Below are 18412 nucleotides of genomic sequence, written 5' to 3' on the forward strand. Positions count from 1 at the left end.
TGGAGTTATTTATGAGTCAACACTGATGGGCTAAAATTCAAGTTTGTCAAAAGAACTGAAATAAGGGGGCAGTCTGTAGAGGCTTAGTTACAACGCAATCACATAGGTAAAAAGTATATAAATATATCCGTGCTGGTTATGCAAAACTGAGGAATAATAATAAAGGGATTATCTATCTTTTTAAACAAAACAAATCTGGAGTAGACTATTCCTTTAATTATACACTCGCTTATTTGCACCCATACATATTATATACCACTTTTATCAGACAAATAGTCCTTTCTAGTGATACCTTATATGGGCATATGAAATAACAATAAATATGAATTCAAAACTGAAAAATTGTGAAAAAAAATGAAAAACAAACAAACATTTTTTTTCATATACCTCTGTGATTACCTTGTATCTAAGCCTCTGCAGACTGACCCTTATCTCAGTGCTATTTACAAACTTGCATTTTAGCCAATCAGGACTGATTCATGAATAACTCCACGGGAGAGAGCACAATGTTATCTGTATGGCCCACATGAACTAGCAGTCTCCTGTTGTGAAAAGCTAAAAAGTTTGTGATAAGAGGCTGTCTGTAGTGGCTTAGAGATAGGCAGAAATGTAAAGGTTTAAAGGTTATAAAGTATACTAATATTAAAATACTGGTTGTGCAAAGCTGGTGAATTGGTAGTAAAAGGCGCTAGCTATCTTTTTAAAAATTAAAAACATTTGCAGCAGACTCTCCCTTTAAGTTACCAGTATGTCAGCTTCCTTGTTTCCCTGAGGGCAGTGGCCACACTGAGAATTTTGCAATAAAACAAGTAAATTGCTTGCAGTTTTAATACTTTATTTGATTTAGCAAAGTTTGTTTTTCTAAAAAAATTGTTGCAATGTCTGAGGACGGTTCGTTGAAGAAGGGGTTCATTTTACACCTGCTGACTTAAACACCTGTTGATTTAACAGCTTTTTAAGGAGCACTTCCTGTGAGGCACTACACTCTTGAAAAAGCTAGAAACGAAACGTACGTTGAGTTAGTTTGTTTTTAAAATGTTTCAGGGAGGCTACCAGGCTCAAGATATCGTGACCACTGTGGTGAGCTGAGAAACCACAACTTTTACTGTCATATTGCACTTAGAGTTATTTGTAATACGTGCCACAGTGTATCTCTTTTTTGCACTATTATCCGTGGATATCTGTATGGAGTGGACGGTGTATAAAGCAAACGGAGGACTTGATCTGTTGGCTGTGACATCACAGAAAGAGGCGGACACGTCAGACGCTGAAGCAAGCTTCATGGTTGTATACAACCGAGGTGCATTGTTTTAAATGTTTATCCTGTAAGTAGCTCTGGTAAGGGGCTATCAATAAAATTGTGTTAACCATCTACACTTAGAGCGTGTTGCGCTCCTCTTCGCTTTTCTTTTGTAGTTACATGGGGAGGAGGTGGTATTGTGAGAAGCAGAGCCGGTGCAGTAGAGAGAATGGGAGTTGCACTCGCAGGTGAGGCAGGCATCAGAGAGAGAGAGTGGAAGCTGAGTGTGGGACCGACCGAGGAGTAGTCAGGCCTAGGGCTGGCTGTGCATATTCATGAATCATTGGTATGCTAAACAGAGCTAAGAAACTTTTCCCATTTTCCCTCCTAGGCTGCACACTCCTTCACAGACCAGTCAGTCTGGATCAAGACTCCACGTGTATGTAAATTTCAAGTTCCTTTTGAGGCCTTTCCAAGTTATATAAACTGACTGTCACAAACACAATAGCATTGCAGTCTTGCAGTATATGAGCTACTGGCAGTGGTCCATGGGGGCATCATTCTATTGCAGGGTGCTGGGGGCAATTGAAGGGGGCTGGGGCATAATTTTATTGCCGGGGGGATTCATTTTATTGCTGGGGGGCTGGGGACATTATTTTATTGCAGGGGGGCTGGGGGCTTTATTTTATTGCTGGGGGCATCATTGCAGTGGGGCTGGGGGAATCATTTATTGCAGGGGGGCTGGGGGCATCATATTTTTGGTGGGGGGCATCATTTTATTGCAGAGGGGCTGGGGGTATCATTTTATTGCAGGGGACTGGGGCATCATTTTATTGCAGGGGGCTTCATTTTATTGCTGGGGGCATCATTTTATTGCAGGAGGGCTGTGTGTGTGGGCTGTGTGTGTGTGTGGGCTGTGTGTGTGTTTGGGCTGTGTGTGTGTGTGGGCTGTGTGCGTGTGTGTGGGCTGTGTGTGTGTGGGGCTGTGTGTGTGTGGGGTTGTGTGTGTGGGGGCTGTCTGTGTGTCTGGGGGGGGTCTGTCTGTGTGTGGGCTGTGTGTGTGGGGGGGGGGGGCTGTCTGTGTGTGTGTGGGCTGTCTGTGGGGGGGTCTGTGGGCTGTGTGTGTGTGGGGGGGCTGTCTGTGTGTTCATCTGTGTATGTATATATCTGTGTACCTGTGTATGTGTCTGAGTGTGTGGATGTATGTGTATATAAGTATCTCTGTGTGTATTATAGCTGTGTGTTTGTGTGGTACAGTGCATTTCCCCATTTCTTTTAAGTATTTTTTTGTTCTGGGTAGAGGCCCTGGGCTGTCAATCTGCCTAGGGACCTGCACTTGCTAGGGCCGGCCCTGGCGTTCTTGTTATCATAGGAAAACACATAAAAATAAGGCCCAGTTCAACTCAACTGTTCCTAATTGTCAGCATAATTCTTCATTATATACATAAACAGTTGTTCCAATAGTACAAATAGTATATTGCAATATATACAATGTTATAGTGCTCCACATTAGAGGATGTATATGTTTTTTATATATAAAATGTTGTGCGTTACCTTAAATGATTTTTCTCCCATTTTTTTTCCATTTTAAAAGCTGTGGGGGCGGGGTTGGAGGCGGGGATTGGGCGGGTTGGAGCTGAGATTGGGTGGGTTGGAGACGTGAAGAAAGGGGGCCCCATTTTTTTTAAGTTTGTGATAAGAGGCTGTCTGTAGAGGCTTAGAGATAGGCAGAAATGCAAAGGTTTAAAGGTTATAAAGTATACTAATATTAAAATACTGGTTGTGCAAAGCTGGTGAATTGGTAGTAAAAGGCGCTAGCTATCTTTTTAAAAATTAAAAACATTTGCAGCAGACTCTCCCTTTAAGTTACCAGTATGTCAGCTTCCTCGTTTCCCTGAGGGCAGTGGCCACACTGAGAATTTTGCAAGAAAACAAGTAAATTGCTTGCAGTTTTAATACTTTATTTGATTTAGCAAAGTTTGTTTTTCTAAAGGTGCACTGCTTCGTATTCCTTCAAAGAAATGACAGGTTGCATAGCCGCCCCCTTAGGTTATAAATGAGAAAACTCAGCATTAAAAAAGTACAGGGCCGGCCTTAGGGTATGGCGAGCGAGGCGGCTGCCATGGGCCCCAGGGTTAGGGTGCCCCGCCATGCCAATGCAAACTTTAAATTTAAAAAAAAAATTGTCGCAATGTCTGAGGACGGTTCGTTGAAGAAGGGGTTCATTTTACACCTGCTGACTTAAACACCTGTTGATTTAACAGCTTTTTAAGGAGCACTTCCTGTGAGGCACTACACTCTTGAAAAAGCTAGAAACGAAACGTACGTTGAGTTAGTTTGTTTTTAAAATGTTTCAGGGAGGCTACCAGGCTCAAGATATCGTGACCACTGTGGTGAGCTGAGAAACCACAACTTTTACTGTCAAATTGCACTTAGAGTTATTTGTAATACGTGCCACAGTGTATCTCTTTTTTGCACTATTATCCGTGGATATCTGTATGGACGGTGTATAAAGCAAACGGAGGACTTGATCTGTTGGCTGTGACATCACAGAAAGAGGCGGACACGTCAGACGCTGAAGCAAGCTTCATGGTTGTATACAACCGAGGTGCATTGTTTTAAATGTTTATCCTGTAAGTAGCTCTGGTAAGGGGCTATCAATAAAATTGTGTTAACCATCTACACTTAGAGCGTGTTGCGCTCCTCTTCGCTTTTCTTTTGTAGTTACATGGGGAGGAGGTGGTATTGTGAGAAGCAGAGCCGGTGCAGTAGAGAGAATGGGAGTTGCACTCGCAGGTGAGGCAGGCATCAGAGAGAGAGAGTGGGAGCTGAGTGTGGGACCGACCGAGGAGTAGTCAGGCCTAGGGCTGGCTGTGCATATTCATGAATCATTGGTATGCTAAACAGAGCTAAGAAACTTTTCCCATTTTCCCTCCTAGGCTGCACACTCCTTTACAGACCACAGTCAGTCCTGATCAAGACTCCACGTGTATGTAAATTTCAAGTTCCTTTTGAGGCCTTTCCAAGTTATATAAACTGACTGTCACAAACACAATAGCATTGCAGTCTTGCAGTATATGAGCTACTGGCAGTGGTCCATGGGGGCATCATTTTATTGCAGGGGGCTGGGGGCAATTGAAGGGGGCTGGGGCATAATTTTATTGCCAGGGGATTCATTTTATTGCTGGGGGCATCATTTTATTGCAGGAGGGCTGTGTGTGTGGGCTGTGTGTGTGTGTGTGTTTGGGCTGTGTGTGTGTGTGGGCTGTGTGCGTGTGTGTGGGCTGTGTGTGTGTGGGGCTGTGTGTGTGTGGGGTTGTGTGTGTGTGGGCTGTCTGTGTGTCTGGGGGGGGTCTGTCTGTGTGTGGGCTGTGTGTGTGTGGGGGGGGGCTGGGGGCTTTATTTGCAGGGGGGCTGGGGGCTTTATTTTATTGCTGGGGGCATCATTGCAGTGGGGCTGGGGGAATCATTTATTGCAGGGGGGCTGGGGGCATCATATTTTTGGTGGGGGGCATCATTTTATTGCAGGGGGGCTGGGGGTATCATTTTATTGCAGGGGACTGGGGCATCATTTTATTGCAGGGGGGCTTCATTTTATTGCTGGGGGCATAATTTATAACTGGGGGCATCATTTTATTGCAGGAGGGCTGTGTGTGTGGGCTGTATGTGTGTGTGGGCTGTGTGTGTGTTTGGGCTGTGTGTGTGTGTGGGCTGTGTGCGTGTGTGTGGGCTGTGTGTGTGTGGGGTTGTGTGTGTGTGGGCTGTTTGTGTGTCTGGGAGGGTCTGTCTGTGTGTGGGCTGTGTGTGTGTGGTGTGGGCTGTGTGTGTGTGGGGGGGGCTGTCTGTGTGTGTGTGGGCTGTCTGTGGGGGGGTCTGTGGGCTGTGTGTGTGTGTGGGGGGCTGTCTGTGTGTACATCTGTGTATGTATATATCTGTGTACCTGTGTATGTGTCTGAGTGTGTGGATGTATGTGTATATAAGTATCTCTGTGTGTGTATTATATCTGTGTGTTTGCGTCGTACAGTGCATTTCCACATTTCTTTTAAGTATTTTTTGTTCTGGGTAGAGGCCCTGTGCTGTCAATCTGTCTCTGTAATGTTCTTGTTATCATAAGAAAACACATTAAAATAAGGCCCAGTTCAACTCAACTGTTCCTAATTGTCAGCATAATTCTTCATTATATACATAAACAGTTGTTCCAATAGTACAAATAGTATATTGCAATATATACAATGTTATAGTGCTCCACATTAGAGGATGTATATGTTTTTTATATATAAAATGTTGTGCGTTACCTTAAATGATTTTTATCCCATTTTTTTCCATTTTAAAAGCTGTGGGGGCGGGGTTGGAGGCGGGGATTGGGCGGGGTTGGAGGTGGGGATTGGGCGGGTTGGAGCTGAGATTGGGTGGGTTGGAGACGTGAAGAAAGGGGGCCCCATTTTTTTATCCTGCCTTGGGCCCCGCAATAGCTAGGGCCGGCCCTGAAAAAGTATATTAGAAAGCCTACCTCATTTATTATAAGCCTGCTCGCCATCCGTAGCCTGGTCCTTGGTGGAAACTTATTTGTTATCATAATGCGCAAGCCAGCTTCTGGGAACCGGTACTTGGGAGGACTGGAACAAATAATCTCATCTACCATCACCACTGAGCTTCTGTGAGGGTACGGCTGCTGTGTCTTTACTGTTTGGCAAAAATAAACACGTTAACACCATTCAGAATATGCAAAAAATGTTTTATTATTATTACTGCATAAGAGTTTATTGCAGAAATATCCATGCAAGGGTTAATACTGTAACAGTTACAAACACCACAGGACTAAGCAGACAGGAGATAATGTTATAGGTCAAGAACACACCATAGAAAAAGGACCGCAATTTGTATGTCAGCTGCAGATTTGACATTTGTAATTTGCACAATAATGCAGCGGGCAGAGCGTGCGTATACCGGGTCAGTGCGGCATGCAGTATTAATAAGTGCAGGTTACTTACAGAGATGATTAGAATTTAGAGAAACAGTGACAGCAAATCAGGTTAGAAATGAGAGCAGTCTGAGGTTAGAGGTACATAGTCTAGGAAAGTATCGTTAATTAAAGAAAAAACATGACGTTTGTATTTGTAAATCCTTTTCAAAGCTGATTAACCCAATGCTTTCAAAACTTCACATTGCTCACTGTTGATGAAACTACAGCAAAAAAAATAACTTCCACAATATATAACTTTACTACACCCTCATTACACATTATATCACAAAATTACATATTGCCTCCTAATGTTGTATAAGTCTACTTTTTATTGAACCCTTGAATACTAAAGAGAGCTACAATGTAGGGACATGCACAAACACACAGACATAAATACATACATACATATATGCACGCACACAAACACATACATACATATGCGCACATACACAAATACATACTCACGCACACACATAAATACATACATACATATGCACACATACACAAATACACACATGCATACATATGCAAACATACACAAATACATGCATGCATACATATGCACACACACACAAATACATACAAAGGCGCACACACACATAAATACATACATACATACGCAGTTACGCACACACATAAATACATAATATGCGCACATACACAAATACATACTCACGCACACACACAAATACATACATACATATGTGTTTGTGTGTTACTACCTTTACAACATTTCCAGGTTTAACTACACTTAAGAATAAAATGCATATACATTTTAGTCACTTGGTAAAAAATTGCACATGTCAAAGGAGGGGGGCCCTGATCAATGGTTAAGTTAGGGGCCCCAAAATCTCTAGTGGCGGCCCTGCAAATACATACATACATACATATGTGCACACACAAATACATACATACATACATGCACTCACACACACACACACACACACACAAATACATAAATATATATGCGCACACACACAAATACATACATATACGCACACACACAAATACATACATACATATGCGCACACACACAAATATATTCATACATACATATGCGCACACACACAAATACATACAAACGCACACACACACACAGACAAATACATACATACGCACACAAATACATACATACACACACACACACACACACAAATGCATACATACATAGTTACATATGTGCACACACACAAATACATACATACGCACACAGACACACACATATTTAATTTTAATTTTTTAGAAGATTATTTGAATTATTAACATTTCATGATTCAGATTTAAAATTTAAAGGGGGGGGTAAATGTTAAAATGTATACCTTATAGTTGTATTGTGTGCCTAAAATATTGCATTTAGTTATAAATATATGGATACAGTTCTTAAGTTGTTCAGTACTGACATATTTGGCAAGATTACATATGCGGCATCGCCCGCAAAAGCGGGTGACGTCAGTTTTTATGCAGTTTTAGTATCACATATACAGCGCCGCATATAAATGCGGCACGTATATTTCACCCGTCGGCAGCAATTTTTACTCCCATGAGCTAACATAGAACCGCATTGCAAATCGGTATCACATATTCAGCACAAGGACTTACGTGGTGAAAAGGGAGAAATTTTACTCCATTTTCACCTCGCCACACATAGACATGCGCAGCAAGCCTTGCGTTGAGTATGTGAGCACCGTAACTCCCGTAACTGCCTGAAAATATTAACTAACACCTAACGCATGCGCAATATCTACCTCCTGAAAATAACTAACACTTAACGCATACGCAATATCTATCTACCTGTCAACCCTAATCCCCCATCGCTATAACTAATAAAGTATATTAACCCCTATACCGCCATTAACCCACATCGCAATAAACCTAATAATGTATATGAACCCCTAATCTGCCATTAACCCACATTGCAATAAACCTAATAAAGTATATTAACCCCTAATCTGCCCTTAACCCACATCACAATAAACCTAAAAAGCTATATTAACCCACATTGCAATAAACCTAATAAAGTATATTTACCCCTAATCCGCCATTAACCCACATCGCAATAAACCGAATAAAGTATATGAACCCCTAATCCGCCATTAACCAACATCACAATAATCCTAATAAATCTATTAACCCCTAATCCGCCAAACCCCCACAACGCAAAAAAACTAATTAAATTACTAAGCCCCCTAACCTAACACCCCCTAAATTAACCCCCACCCACCAAACCCCCCAAAATAATAAAACCTAGCACTAAAAAATCCTAAACTACCCATTGCCTCTAAAGGGGCATTTGTATGGGTATTACCTTAAAAGGGCATTCAGATCTTTTACTGTCCTTAAAAGGGCACTCAGCTCTTTTAAGAGTGCCCAGAAATCCCTAATCTAAAAAAACCTAAATCTACCCCCCCCCCCTAAATAGGTACTCACCGTTCCTGAAGTCAGGTGGAGAAGGTCTTGTTCCAAACGGTGAAGTCTTCTTCCAAGCGGGGACCTCTTCTTACTTAATCCAGAACCAAGCCGGCACGGAAAAGGGATGAGCGCGGAGCCATGGTGTGTGGAGGATCGTCTTTGTACGATCGCCGCCGTACACTGCATAGTGAATTAAAGGTACGCGTTTAAAAATGGCGTCCCTTTCATTCCTATTGGTTGATTTGATTCTTTAAATTCAAATCAGCCAATAGGATGAGAGCTACTGACATCATTGTGGGGGTTTGGCGGATTAGGGGTTAATAGATTTATTAGGATTATTGCGTTGTGTGGGTTTGGCGGATTAGGGGTTAATAGATTTATTAGGATTATTGCGTTGTGTGGGTTTGGCGGATTAGGGGTTAATAGTTTTATTAGGCTTGTTGCGATGTGGGTTAATGGTGGATTAGGGGTAAATATACTTTATTAGGTTTATTGCGATTTGGGTTAATAGCGGATTAGGGGTTAATAGTTTTATTAGGTGGATCGCAATATGGGTGAATTGCAGATTAGGGGTTAATATTTTAATTAGGCTTATTGCGTTGTGGGGGGTTGTTGGTTTAGAGGTTAATACTTTTATTATTAGTTTCGATGTGGGTTTGAAGGCGGATATAGGGTTTTTATGTGTTGGGTTTATTTTTGGGAGGCGGGTTAGAGTTTTACAGGAGATTTGACTTTTTTTTTTTTTCTTAGGCGCCGGCAGTTTCTAAAGTGCGATAAGTCATTAGCGACTCATGAAATTTGTATTTACGCACATTTCTGGATATCGCTAGTTTGACTTACGGCACTTTATGAACTGCCGACGGGGTTTATGTATTACCCCGATGTACAAGGTGAAATTATCGGCGGCGCGGGTTTTAGCAGTTGAGCTGAAGCTTGCGCCGTATATGTAATCTCACCCATTGTTTGGTTACAAACAGACAATTAAAACTGTGCAGAATTATAAAGTGTTAAATCTGGAAATTGATTGTGAAAAAGATACTGTAGGCCATTGTAAATTAGCAGACCTGCTTATGTTAATTTTGTAATGCCTAACTACTTTGTTTTGTGTATATAGATAGATAATTATATGTGTATGTGTGTGTATGTGTGTGGGGGGGGGTGTTCAAAAAGGAAAATCAACTATTTTAGATACCAAAACCTCTCCCCTACAGTGGGAGGTTGATCCTCTTGATGCTCCCTTGTTACATAGCTTTTCTCATGAGAATACTGCAGTATTCATGTTACATATAGGTGGTGGTTTCATCAAGCAAAAGTAGCTATTTCAAATGCCAAAATAAAGGTAAAAGAGATGTTTGCAAACAATTTAATACAGTCCAGCAGGTGAAATGGATAATTGGGAACAAATTAAAGGGAAGAAAATGTTACGGTACAATGTCCCTTTAATAAACATTTATACAACAGACCCCCCATTTGACTAAACCTCAGACACAGGATCTGCTATTCTAAAGCCTGCTCATCATTTCTTCTATTGTGTTTTTGTTTGACACAAGACAGCTGAAATGAACACGATAAATATCCTGTCTGCTTAGCCTTACCTTTCCACAACAAGGGCACGGAGGGATCATCACAGACACAGTCACTATACACATTACCATCCTGCAGCTCATTGCTAACTGTGCACCCATTGCCAAGGTTCTTTTTTTTTATGGTGAACAGACGCTGCATCTTCGTATTGTACCTGTAGGTAACAGAAGAGAGAAGAAAGCATCAAGCATTACTGAAAAGTGCATAATTAAACAGGGTTGGCGTATCTAGGGCACCAATATCCTGGCACTCTGGTTCTGTGCTATCACCATACTGTGTTTTGTTGACAGTAGTAATGTAAATAAATTATAAATAAATGATTTTTCTTATGCATTTATACAATACATAAGCAATGAAACTTTAATTGTTGTCATATACAATATTACTGATTTAAAATAAGAATTCATTTTCAGGTCCCTTTAAATTTGTAAATAAGATCATTTGTTAGATTATTGCCACCCATAAAATAAAATAATAAAAAAAGAAATGTGTGTGTGTATATATATATATATATATATATATCACACACCTTAACAGCACGACCCACCATTAGTCACCTGCCTGGGTGCAATAACAAAGGATAATATCCAAACCAAAGGATGCACTCACAGGACTTTTTTAGATAAATATTATTTAATGGAACGTTTTCGAGGATCTCGTCCCCTTCGTCAGCATACAAAGCAAAAGAAAATCACACAATTTATAGTGGGTACACAGCATACAAAAATCTCCTACCTAGCATTTCATTGGCGCCAATGTGTAGTGCTGGAACACAGCTTGCGTTCCACTAACTCATGCAACCAGAAGTGTAGTGACACAACATCCGGGTCGGTGTCCGTAACATATTAGAAAAAATGAATTAAAATAAACAAACATCTATTGTGTATATACATGAGCAAGACAAGATGTGATGTTACCGTAGTTATGTTGTCTCAAATGGCTCTGGTATATTGTGTGACATGATTCCGTCAAATCACGTCGTTGCCATGGAGACAGTACCATAAACAGTAAACCGCATTGGTCCTATAACTTGCAGTGAGCGATATTGATGAAGTATTTGACATAACGCTTGACTCAGAGCATCAACGTAAACAATTCTATACCAATCATATATCCTCCATATTCAATGTGTGATTGATATACTTAAAGTGTATACAGGCAGTCCCTGGGTTACGTACAAGATAGGGACTTTAGGTTTGTTCTTAAGTTGAATCTGTATGTAAGTCAGAACTATTTAATAACTACCTAGCTAAAAGAAATACAAAATTACCTGTAAAATAAATCCTAACCTAAGTTACAATTAAACCTAACACTACACTATCATTACATTAATTAAATAAATTAACTACAAATAACTACAATTAAATACAATTACATAAACTAACTAAAGTACAAAAAATAAAAAAAGCTAAGTTACAAAAAATAAAAAAAAATAAGTTACAAACATTTAAAAAATATTACAACAATTTTAAGCTAATTACACCTAATCTAAGGCCCTAATAAAATAACAAAGCCCCCCAAAATAAAAAAATTCCCTACCCTATTCTACATTAAAAAAGTTCAAAGCTCTTTTACCTTACCAGCCCTTAAAAGGGCCTTTTGTGGGGCATGCCCCAAAGAAAACTGCTCTTTTGCCTGTAAAAGAAAAATACAACCCCCCACCCCCAACATTAAAACCCACCACCCACATACCCCTAATCTAACCCAAACCCCCCTTAAAATAACCTAACAGTAATCCCCTGAAGATCATCCTACCTTGAGTCGTCTTCACTCAGCCGAGCCACCGATGGAACTGAAGAGGAGATCCGGAGCGGCAGAAGTGATCCTCCAAGGGGCGCTGAAGAAGTCTTCCATCCGGGCGATGTCATCTTCCAAGCGGCGCTGAAGAAGTCTTCCATCCGGGCGATGTCATCTTCCAGCGAGGTCTTCAATCTTCTTTCTTCAGGATCCATCTTCATCCTGCCGACGCGGAACATCCTTCTTTCCCGATGGACTACCGACGAATGAAGGCTCCTTTAAGGGACGTCATCAATTCCGATTGGCTGATAGGATTCTATCAGCTAATCGGAATTAAGGTAGGAAAAATGTGATTGGCTGATTGAATCAGCAAATCAGATTGAGCTCGCATTCTATTGGCTGATCGGAACAGCCAATAGAATGCAAGCTCAATCTGATTGGCTGATTGGATCAGACAATCGGATTGAACTTCAATCTGATTGGCTGATTCAATGAGCCAATCAGATTTTTCCTACCTTAATTCCGATTGGCTGATAGAATCCTATCAGCCAATCGGAATTGAAGGGACGCCATCTTGGATGACGTCCCTTAAAGGAGTCTTCATTCGTCAGTAGTCCGTCGGGAAAGAAGGATGTTCCGCGTCGGCGGGATGAAGATGGATCCTGAAGAAAGAAGATTGAAGACCCTGCTTGGAAGATGACATTGCCCGGATGGAAGACTTCTTCAGCGCCGCTTGGAAGATGACATCGCCCGGATGGAAGACTTCTTCAGCGCCCCTTGGAGGATCACTTCTGCCGCTCTTGATCTCCTCTTCAGTTCCATCGGTGGCTCGGCTGAGTGAAGACGACTCAAGGTAGGATGATCTTCAGGGGATTAGTGTTAGGTTATTTTAAGGGGGGTTTGGGTTAGATTAGGGGTATGTGGGTGGTGGGTTTTAATGTTGGGGGTGGGGGGTTGTATTTTTCTTTTACAGGCAAAAGAGCAGTTTTCTTTGGGGCATGCCCCACAAAAGGCCCTTTTAAGGGCTGGTAAGGTAAAAGAGCTTTGAACTTTTTTAATGTAGAATAGGGTAGGGAATTTTTTTATTTTGGGGGGCTTTGTTATTTTATTAGGGCCTTAGATTAGGTGTAATTAGCTTAAAATTGTTGTAATATTTTTTAAATGTTTGTAACTTATTTTTTTTTATTTTTTGTAACTTAGCTTTTTTTATTTTTTGTACTTTAGTTAGTTTATGTAATTGTATTTAATTGTAGTTATTTGTAGTTAATTTATTTAATTAATGTAATGATAGTGTAGTGTTAGGTTTAATTGTAACTTAGGTTAGGATTTATTTTACAGGTAATTTTGTATTTCTTTTAGCTAGGTAGTTATTAAATAGTTAATAACTATTTAATAACTATTCTAACTAGCTAAAATACAAAGTTACCTGTAAAATAAAAATAAATCCTAAAATAGCTACAATGTAATTATTAATTACATTGTAGCTATCTTAGGGTTTATTTTACAGGTAAGTATTTCGTTTTAAATAGGAATAATTGAGTTAATAATAGAAATATTATTTAGATTTATTTAATTAATATTTAAGTTAGGGGGGTGTTAGGGTTAGTGTTAGACTTAGGTTTAGGGGTTAATACATTTATTACAGTGGCGGCAGTGTAAGGGGGGCAGGATAGGGGTTAATAAATGTATTATAGGTGGCAACGGTGTGTGGGGGGGCAGATAAGGGGTTAATAAGTTTAATATAGGTTGCGGCAGGGTCAGGGAGCGGCGGTTTAGGGGTTAAACTATTTATTTAGTTGCGGCGAGGTGCGGGATCAGCAGGATAGGGGTTAATAACTTTATTATAGAGGTCGGCGGTATAGGGGGGCAGGATAGGGGTTACTAGGTATAATGTAGGTTGCGGCGGCGTTCGGGAGCGGCGGTTTAGGGGTTAATACATTTATAAGAGTTGCGGCGGGGTCTAGGAGCGGCAGTTTAGGGGTTAATACATTTATAAGAGTTGCGGCGGGGTCTAGGAGCGGCGGTTTAGGGGTTAATATATTTATAAGAGTTGCGGCGGGGTCTAGGAGCGGCGGTTTAGGGGTTAGTAACTTTATTGAGTTGCGGGGGGCTCCGGGGGCGCCGGTATAGGGGGTAGAACAGTGTAGTTTAGTGTGGGTGCTTAGTGACAGGCTAGCAATAAAGCTGTAAAAAAGCGGAAGAGCAGCGAGATCGGATGAGTGATAACTCTCACAGTCCGCTGCTCATCGCCCCGTACTTGGTGCGCTGCTTTTTGACAGATTTATTGATAACTTAGGCAAATTTTTTCAGGTCCGCGGCGGCGATGGTAGGTGAGCTTAGGCGGGCGTATTGGCCGGCGAAGGCAGGAAAGTTGACACGTTGATAACTACCCCCCATAGGAGCGACAGCACAGAGCGACGGCACTCTCGGTGATGTTTAGGTACACTTTTGTTTCCCCCAGGACCGAGCAGCACTGAACACATCAGTAAGTATTTATTGCCACCTAGTACACTTTGCTTGTGGGGCTTGATTTACATTCGCTAGAGGCTCAAACATGTGATTCACAACTGAGCAGCACTGAACACATCAGTAAGTGTTTATTGCTGTACTGTACTGTATTCACTTTGCTTGTGGGGCTTGATTTACAGGCGATAATACTAGAGGGTCAAACATGTAAGTCTCCGTTCGTAAGTCCGAATTGTACGTAAGTCGGATGTTCGTAACCCGGGGACTGCCTGTATCTCAAAAAAATGATGGGAGATACAATTAGTGATATTATGAGGAACTTAACATGTATCTCAAACATAACAGCCCTATAAGGGCACCACTTATATTCATTGCCACAACGGCATCTAAAAAACATTTGTTCGTGCAAAATATCATATAGTGCAAGTTGTCAGATGCTTACAAACGTGATCAAATCTCAGTGAACGATCCCATGTACTAGTGCAAAAAAAGTTGTATTTTAGATAATTATCTTGGATCTCAACAGAATAGGGCATAACAGTGCTACACTCACACAGTATAACCCATTGAAGTTAAACTAAACTAAAAAATGTTACAAACTATATACATTCAAAGGTTAGAAAATACACTAATGAACTACACTGTGTTTTATCATAAATGATTGTATCAAATTTATCTTGTGGTGTGTTGTTATGGACATTAGTATGGCCGACTTTGTCTACAGCGGTGTGTTAACCTCTATGATGTGGCCTATATCATACATAACCACATATCTACAGAGGATTCAAAAAATATGCGCTAGAATAACTCCTTCATACTTCACACACTCAATATTTGGTATAAACCAAACAATGTGAGTTATTAGGCATATAAACATTGGATATTCAAGTCCAAGTCCAAGGTATCTCTATAAATGGGTAGGTTTAGCGAGTGATCATCTACACCCCTAATTTGTTAAATCCCACAACCTTTGGACAGAACATATATGAAAAATTTGTACCTAAAATGATGTATGGAAGAAACACTCTCAATGATCCAGTCATGTGTGTTGTTGAGTGGCCACACACAACCACCTAGACTTCCACCAAGCAACCACGAAACAGAATATTCCCAGTGCTGAGTGCTGTCAGCACAAGGGAGACGGTGGCCCCTACAAGAGACCACCAGACTCACTTAACACTGAACAGAGTCCCAGCGTCATGGGATAGCACCCCCGGTATGTACCACACTAGTCAGAATTAGATCAGTGCTTTAAAGTCCGATACTGTATTCAGGCCGCCAGGATTGTGCCCAATCTGTATATCCATTGGGCTTCACGTAGTAGAAGTATCCTGTTCCTGTCACCTCCTCTATCCAAGGTAGGGACATGGTCGATAAGAATATCTAGCGCATCACTTTTTAATCCTCTGTAGATATGTGGTTATGTATGAAATAGGCCACATCATATAGGTTAATACACTGCTGTAGACAAAGTCGGCCATACTAATGTCCATAACAGCACACCACAAGATAAATTTAATACAATCATTTATGATAAAACACAGTGTAGTTCGTTAGTGTATTTTCTAACCTTTGAATGTATATAGTTTGTAACATTTTTTAGTTTAGTTTAACTTCAATAAGGTTATACTGTGTGAGTGTAGCACTGTTATGCCCTATTCTGTTGAGATCCAAGATAATCTTATCTAAAATACAACTTCTTTTGCACTAGTACATGGGATCGTTAACTGAGATTTGATCACGTATGCACTATATGATATTTTGCACGAACAAATGTTTTTTAGATGCCGTTGTGGCAATTAATATAAGGGGTGCCCTTATAGGGCTGTTATGTTTGAGATACATGTTAAGTTCCTCATAATATCATTAATTGTATCTCCCATCCTTTTTTTGAGATATACACTTTTAGGACCGATGCGGTTTACTGTTTATGGTACTGTCCCCATGGCAACGGCGTGATTTGACGGAATCATGTCACACAATATACCGGAGCCATTCGAGACAACATAACTACAGTAACATCACATCTTGTCTTGCTCATGTATATACACAATAGATGTTTGGTTATTTTAATTATTTTTTTCTAATATGTTACGGACACCGACCCGGATGTTGTGTCACTACACTTCCGGTTGCAGGAGTTAGTGGAACGCAAGCTGCGTTCCAGCACTACACTTTGGCGCCAATGAAATGCTAGGTAGGAGATTTTTGTTTGCTGTGTACCCACTATAAATTGTGTGACGTCATATATATATATATATATATATATATAGTGGATATAAAAAGTCTACACACCCCTGTTAAAATGTCAGGTTTCTGTGATGTAAACAAATATGACAAAGATAAATAATTTCAGAACTTTTTCCACCTTTAATGTGACCTATAAACTGTACAACTCAATTGAAAAACAAACTGAAATCTTTAAGGTAAATGGAAATAAAAATAAAAAACTAAAATAATATGGTTGCATAAGTGTGAACACCCTTAAACTAATACTTTATTGAAGCACCTTTTGATTTTATTACAGCACTCAGTCTTTTAGGGTATGAGTTTTTCAGCATGGCACATCTTGACTTGGCAAGATTTGCCCACTCTTCTTTGCAAAAACACTCTAAATCTGTCAGAATGTGAGGGCATCTACTGTGCACAGCCCTCTTCAGATCACCCCACAGATTTTGAATTGGATTCAGGTCTGGGCTCTGGCTGGGCCATCCCAAAACTGTAATCTTCTTCTGGTGAAGCCATTCCTTTGTTGATTTGGATGTATGCTTTGGGTCGTTGTCATGCTGAAAGATGAAGTTCCCCTTCATGTTCAGTTTTCTAGCAGAAGCCTGAAAGTTTTGTGCCAATATTGTCTGGTATTTGGAACTGTTCACTCTACCATGACTAAGGCCCCAGTTCCAGCTGAAGAAAAACAGCTCCAAAGCATGATGCTGACTCCACCATGCTTCACTTTGGGTATGGTGTTCTTTTGGTGATATGCAATGTTGTTTTTGCGCCAAACATATCTTTTGCAATTATGGCCAAAAAGTTCAACTTTGGTTTCATCAGACCAGAACACCTTTTGCAACATGCTTTTGGGAAACTTCAAATGTGTTTTTGCAAAATTTTGCCGGGCTTGGATGGTTTTTTTTGTAAGAAAAGGCTTCTGTCTTGCCACTCTACCCCATAGCCCAGACATATGAAGAATACAGGCGATTGGTGTCACATGTACCACACAGCCTGTACTTGCCAGATATTCCTGCAGCTCCTTTAATGTTGCTGTAGGCCTCTTGGCAGCCTCCCAGACCAGTTTTTTTCTCATCTTTTCATCAATTTTGGAGGGACATCCAGTTCTTGGTAATGTCACTGTTGCACCATATTTTCTTCACTTGATGATGACTGTCTTCACTGTGTTCCATGGTATATCTAATGCCTTGGAAATTCTTTTGTACCCTTCTCCTGACTGATACTTTTTAACAATGAGATCCCTGTGATGTTTTAGAAGCTCTCTGCGGACCATGGCTTTTGCTGTAGGATGCGACTAACAAAATGTCAGGAAAGACCTACTAGAACAGCTGAACTTTATTTGGGGTTAATCAGAGGCACTTTAAATGATGACAGGTGTGTACTGACTTCTATTTAACATGATTTTGAATGTGATTGCTTAATTCTGAACACAGCTACATCTCCAGTTATAAAAGGGTGTTCACACTTATGCAACCATATTATTTTAGTTTTTTATTTTTATTTACCTTTACCTAAAGATTTCAGTTTGTTTTTCAATTGAGTTGTACAGTTTATAGGTCACATTAAAGGTGGAAAAAGTTCTGAAATTATTTATCTTTGTCTAATTTTTTTACATCACATAAACCTGACATTTTAACAGGGGTGTGTAGACTTTTTATATCCACTGTATATATATATATATATATATATATATATATACACACACACACACTGTTATTTAATATTGTTTGTGGAACATGACTAATTCATGTTTACAAGTATAAAACATCTCATATTTAAAATCA

General features: G+C 40.3%; 1 protein-coding gene across 1 annotated transcript in view; it reads right to left on the reverse strand.

Moving 5' to 3' along the window:
• Window positions 1-18412, reverse strand: part of SLC24A4 (solute carrier family 24 member 4) — a 446930-nt gene that overhangs the window by 99898 nt on the left and 328620 nt on the right. The window contains exons 10-11 of the mRNA XM_053697542.1: window positions 10208-10350; window positions 5751-5923 (exon numbers count right to left, since the gene is read on the reverse strand). Of these exons, the coding sequence (XP_053553517.1) occupies window positions 5751-5923; window positions 10208-10350 (316 nt within the window). The remainder of the gene's footprint in view (window positions 1-5750; window positions 5924-10207; window positions 10351-18412) is intronic.

The sequence above is a fragment of the Bombina bombina genome, chromosome 1 (assembly GCF_027579735.1).
Source record: "Bombina bombina isolate aBomBom1 chromosome 1, aBomBom1.pri, whole genome shotgun sequence".
Taxonomy (NCBI): domain Eukaryota; kingdom Metazoa; phylum Chordata; class Amphibia; order Anura; family Bombinatoridae; genus Bombina; species Bombina bombina.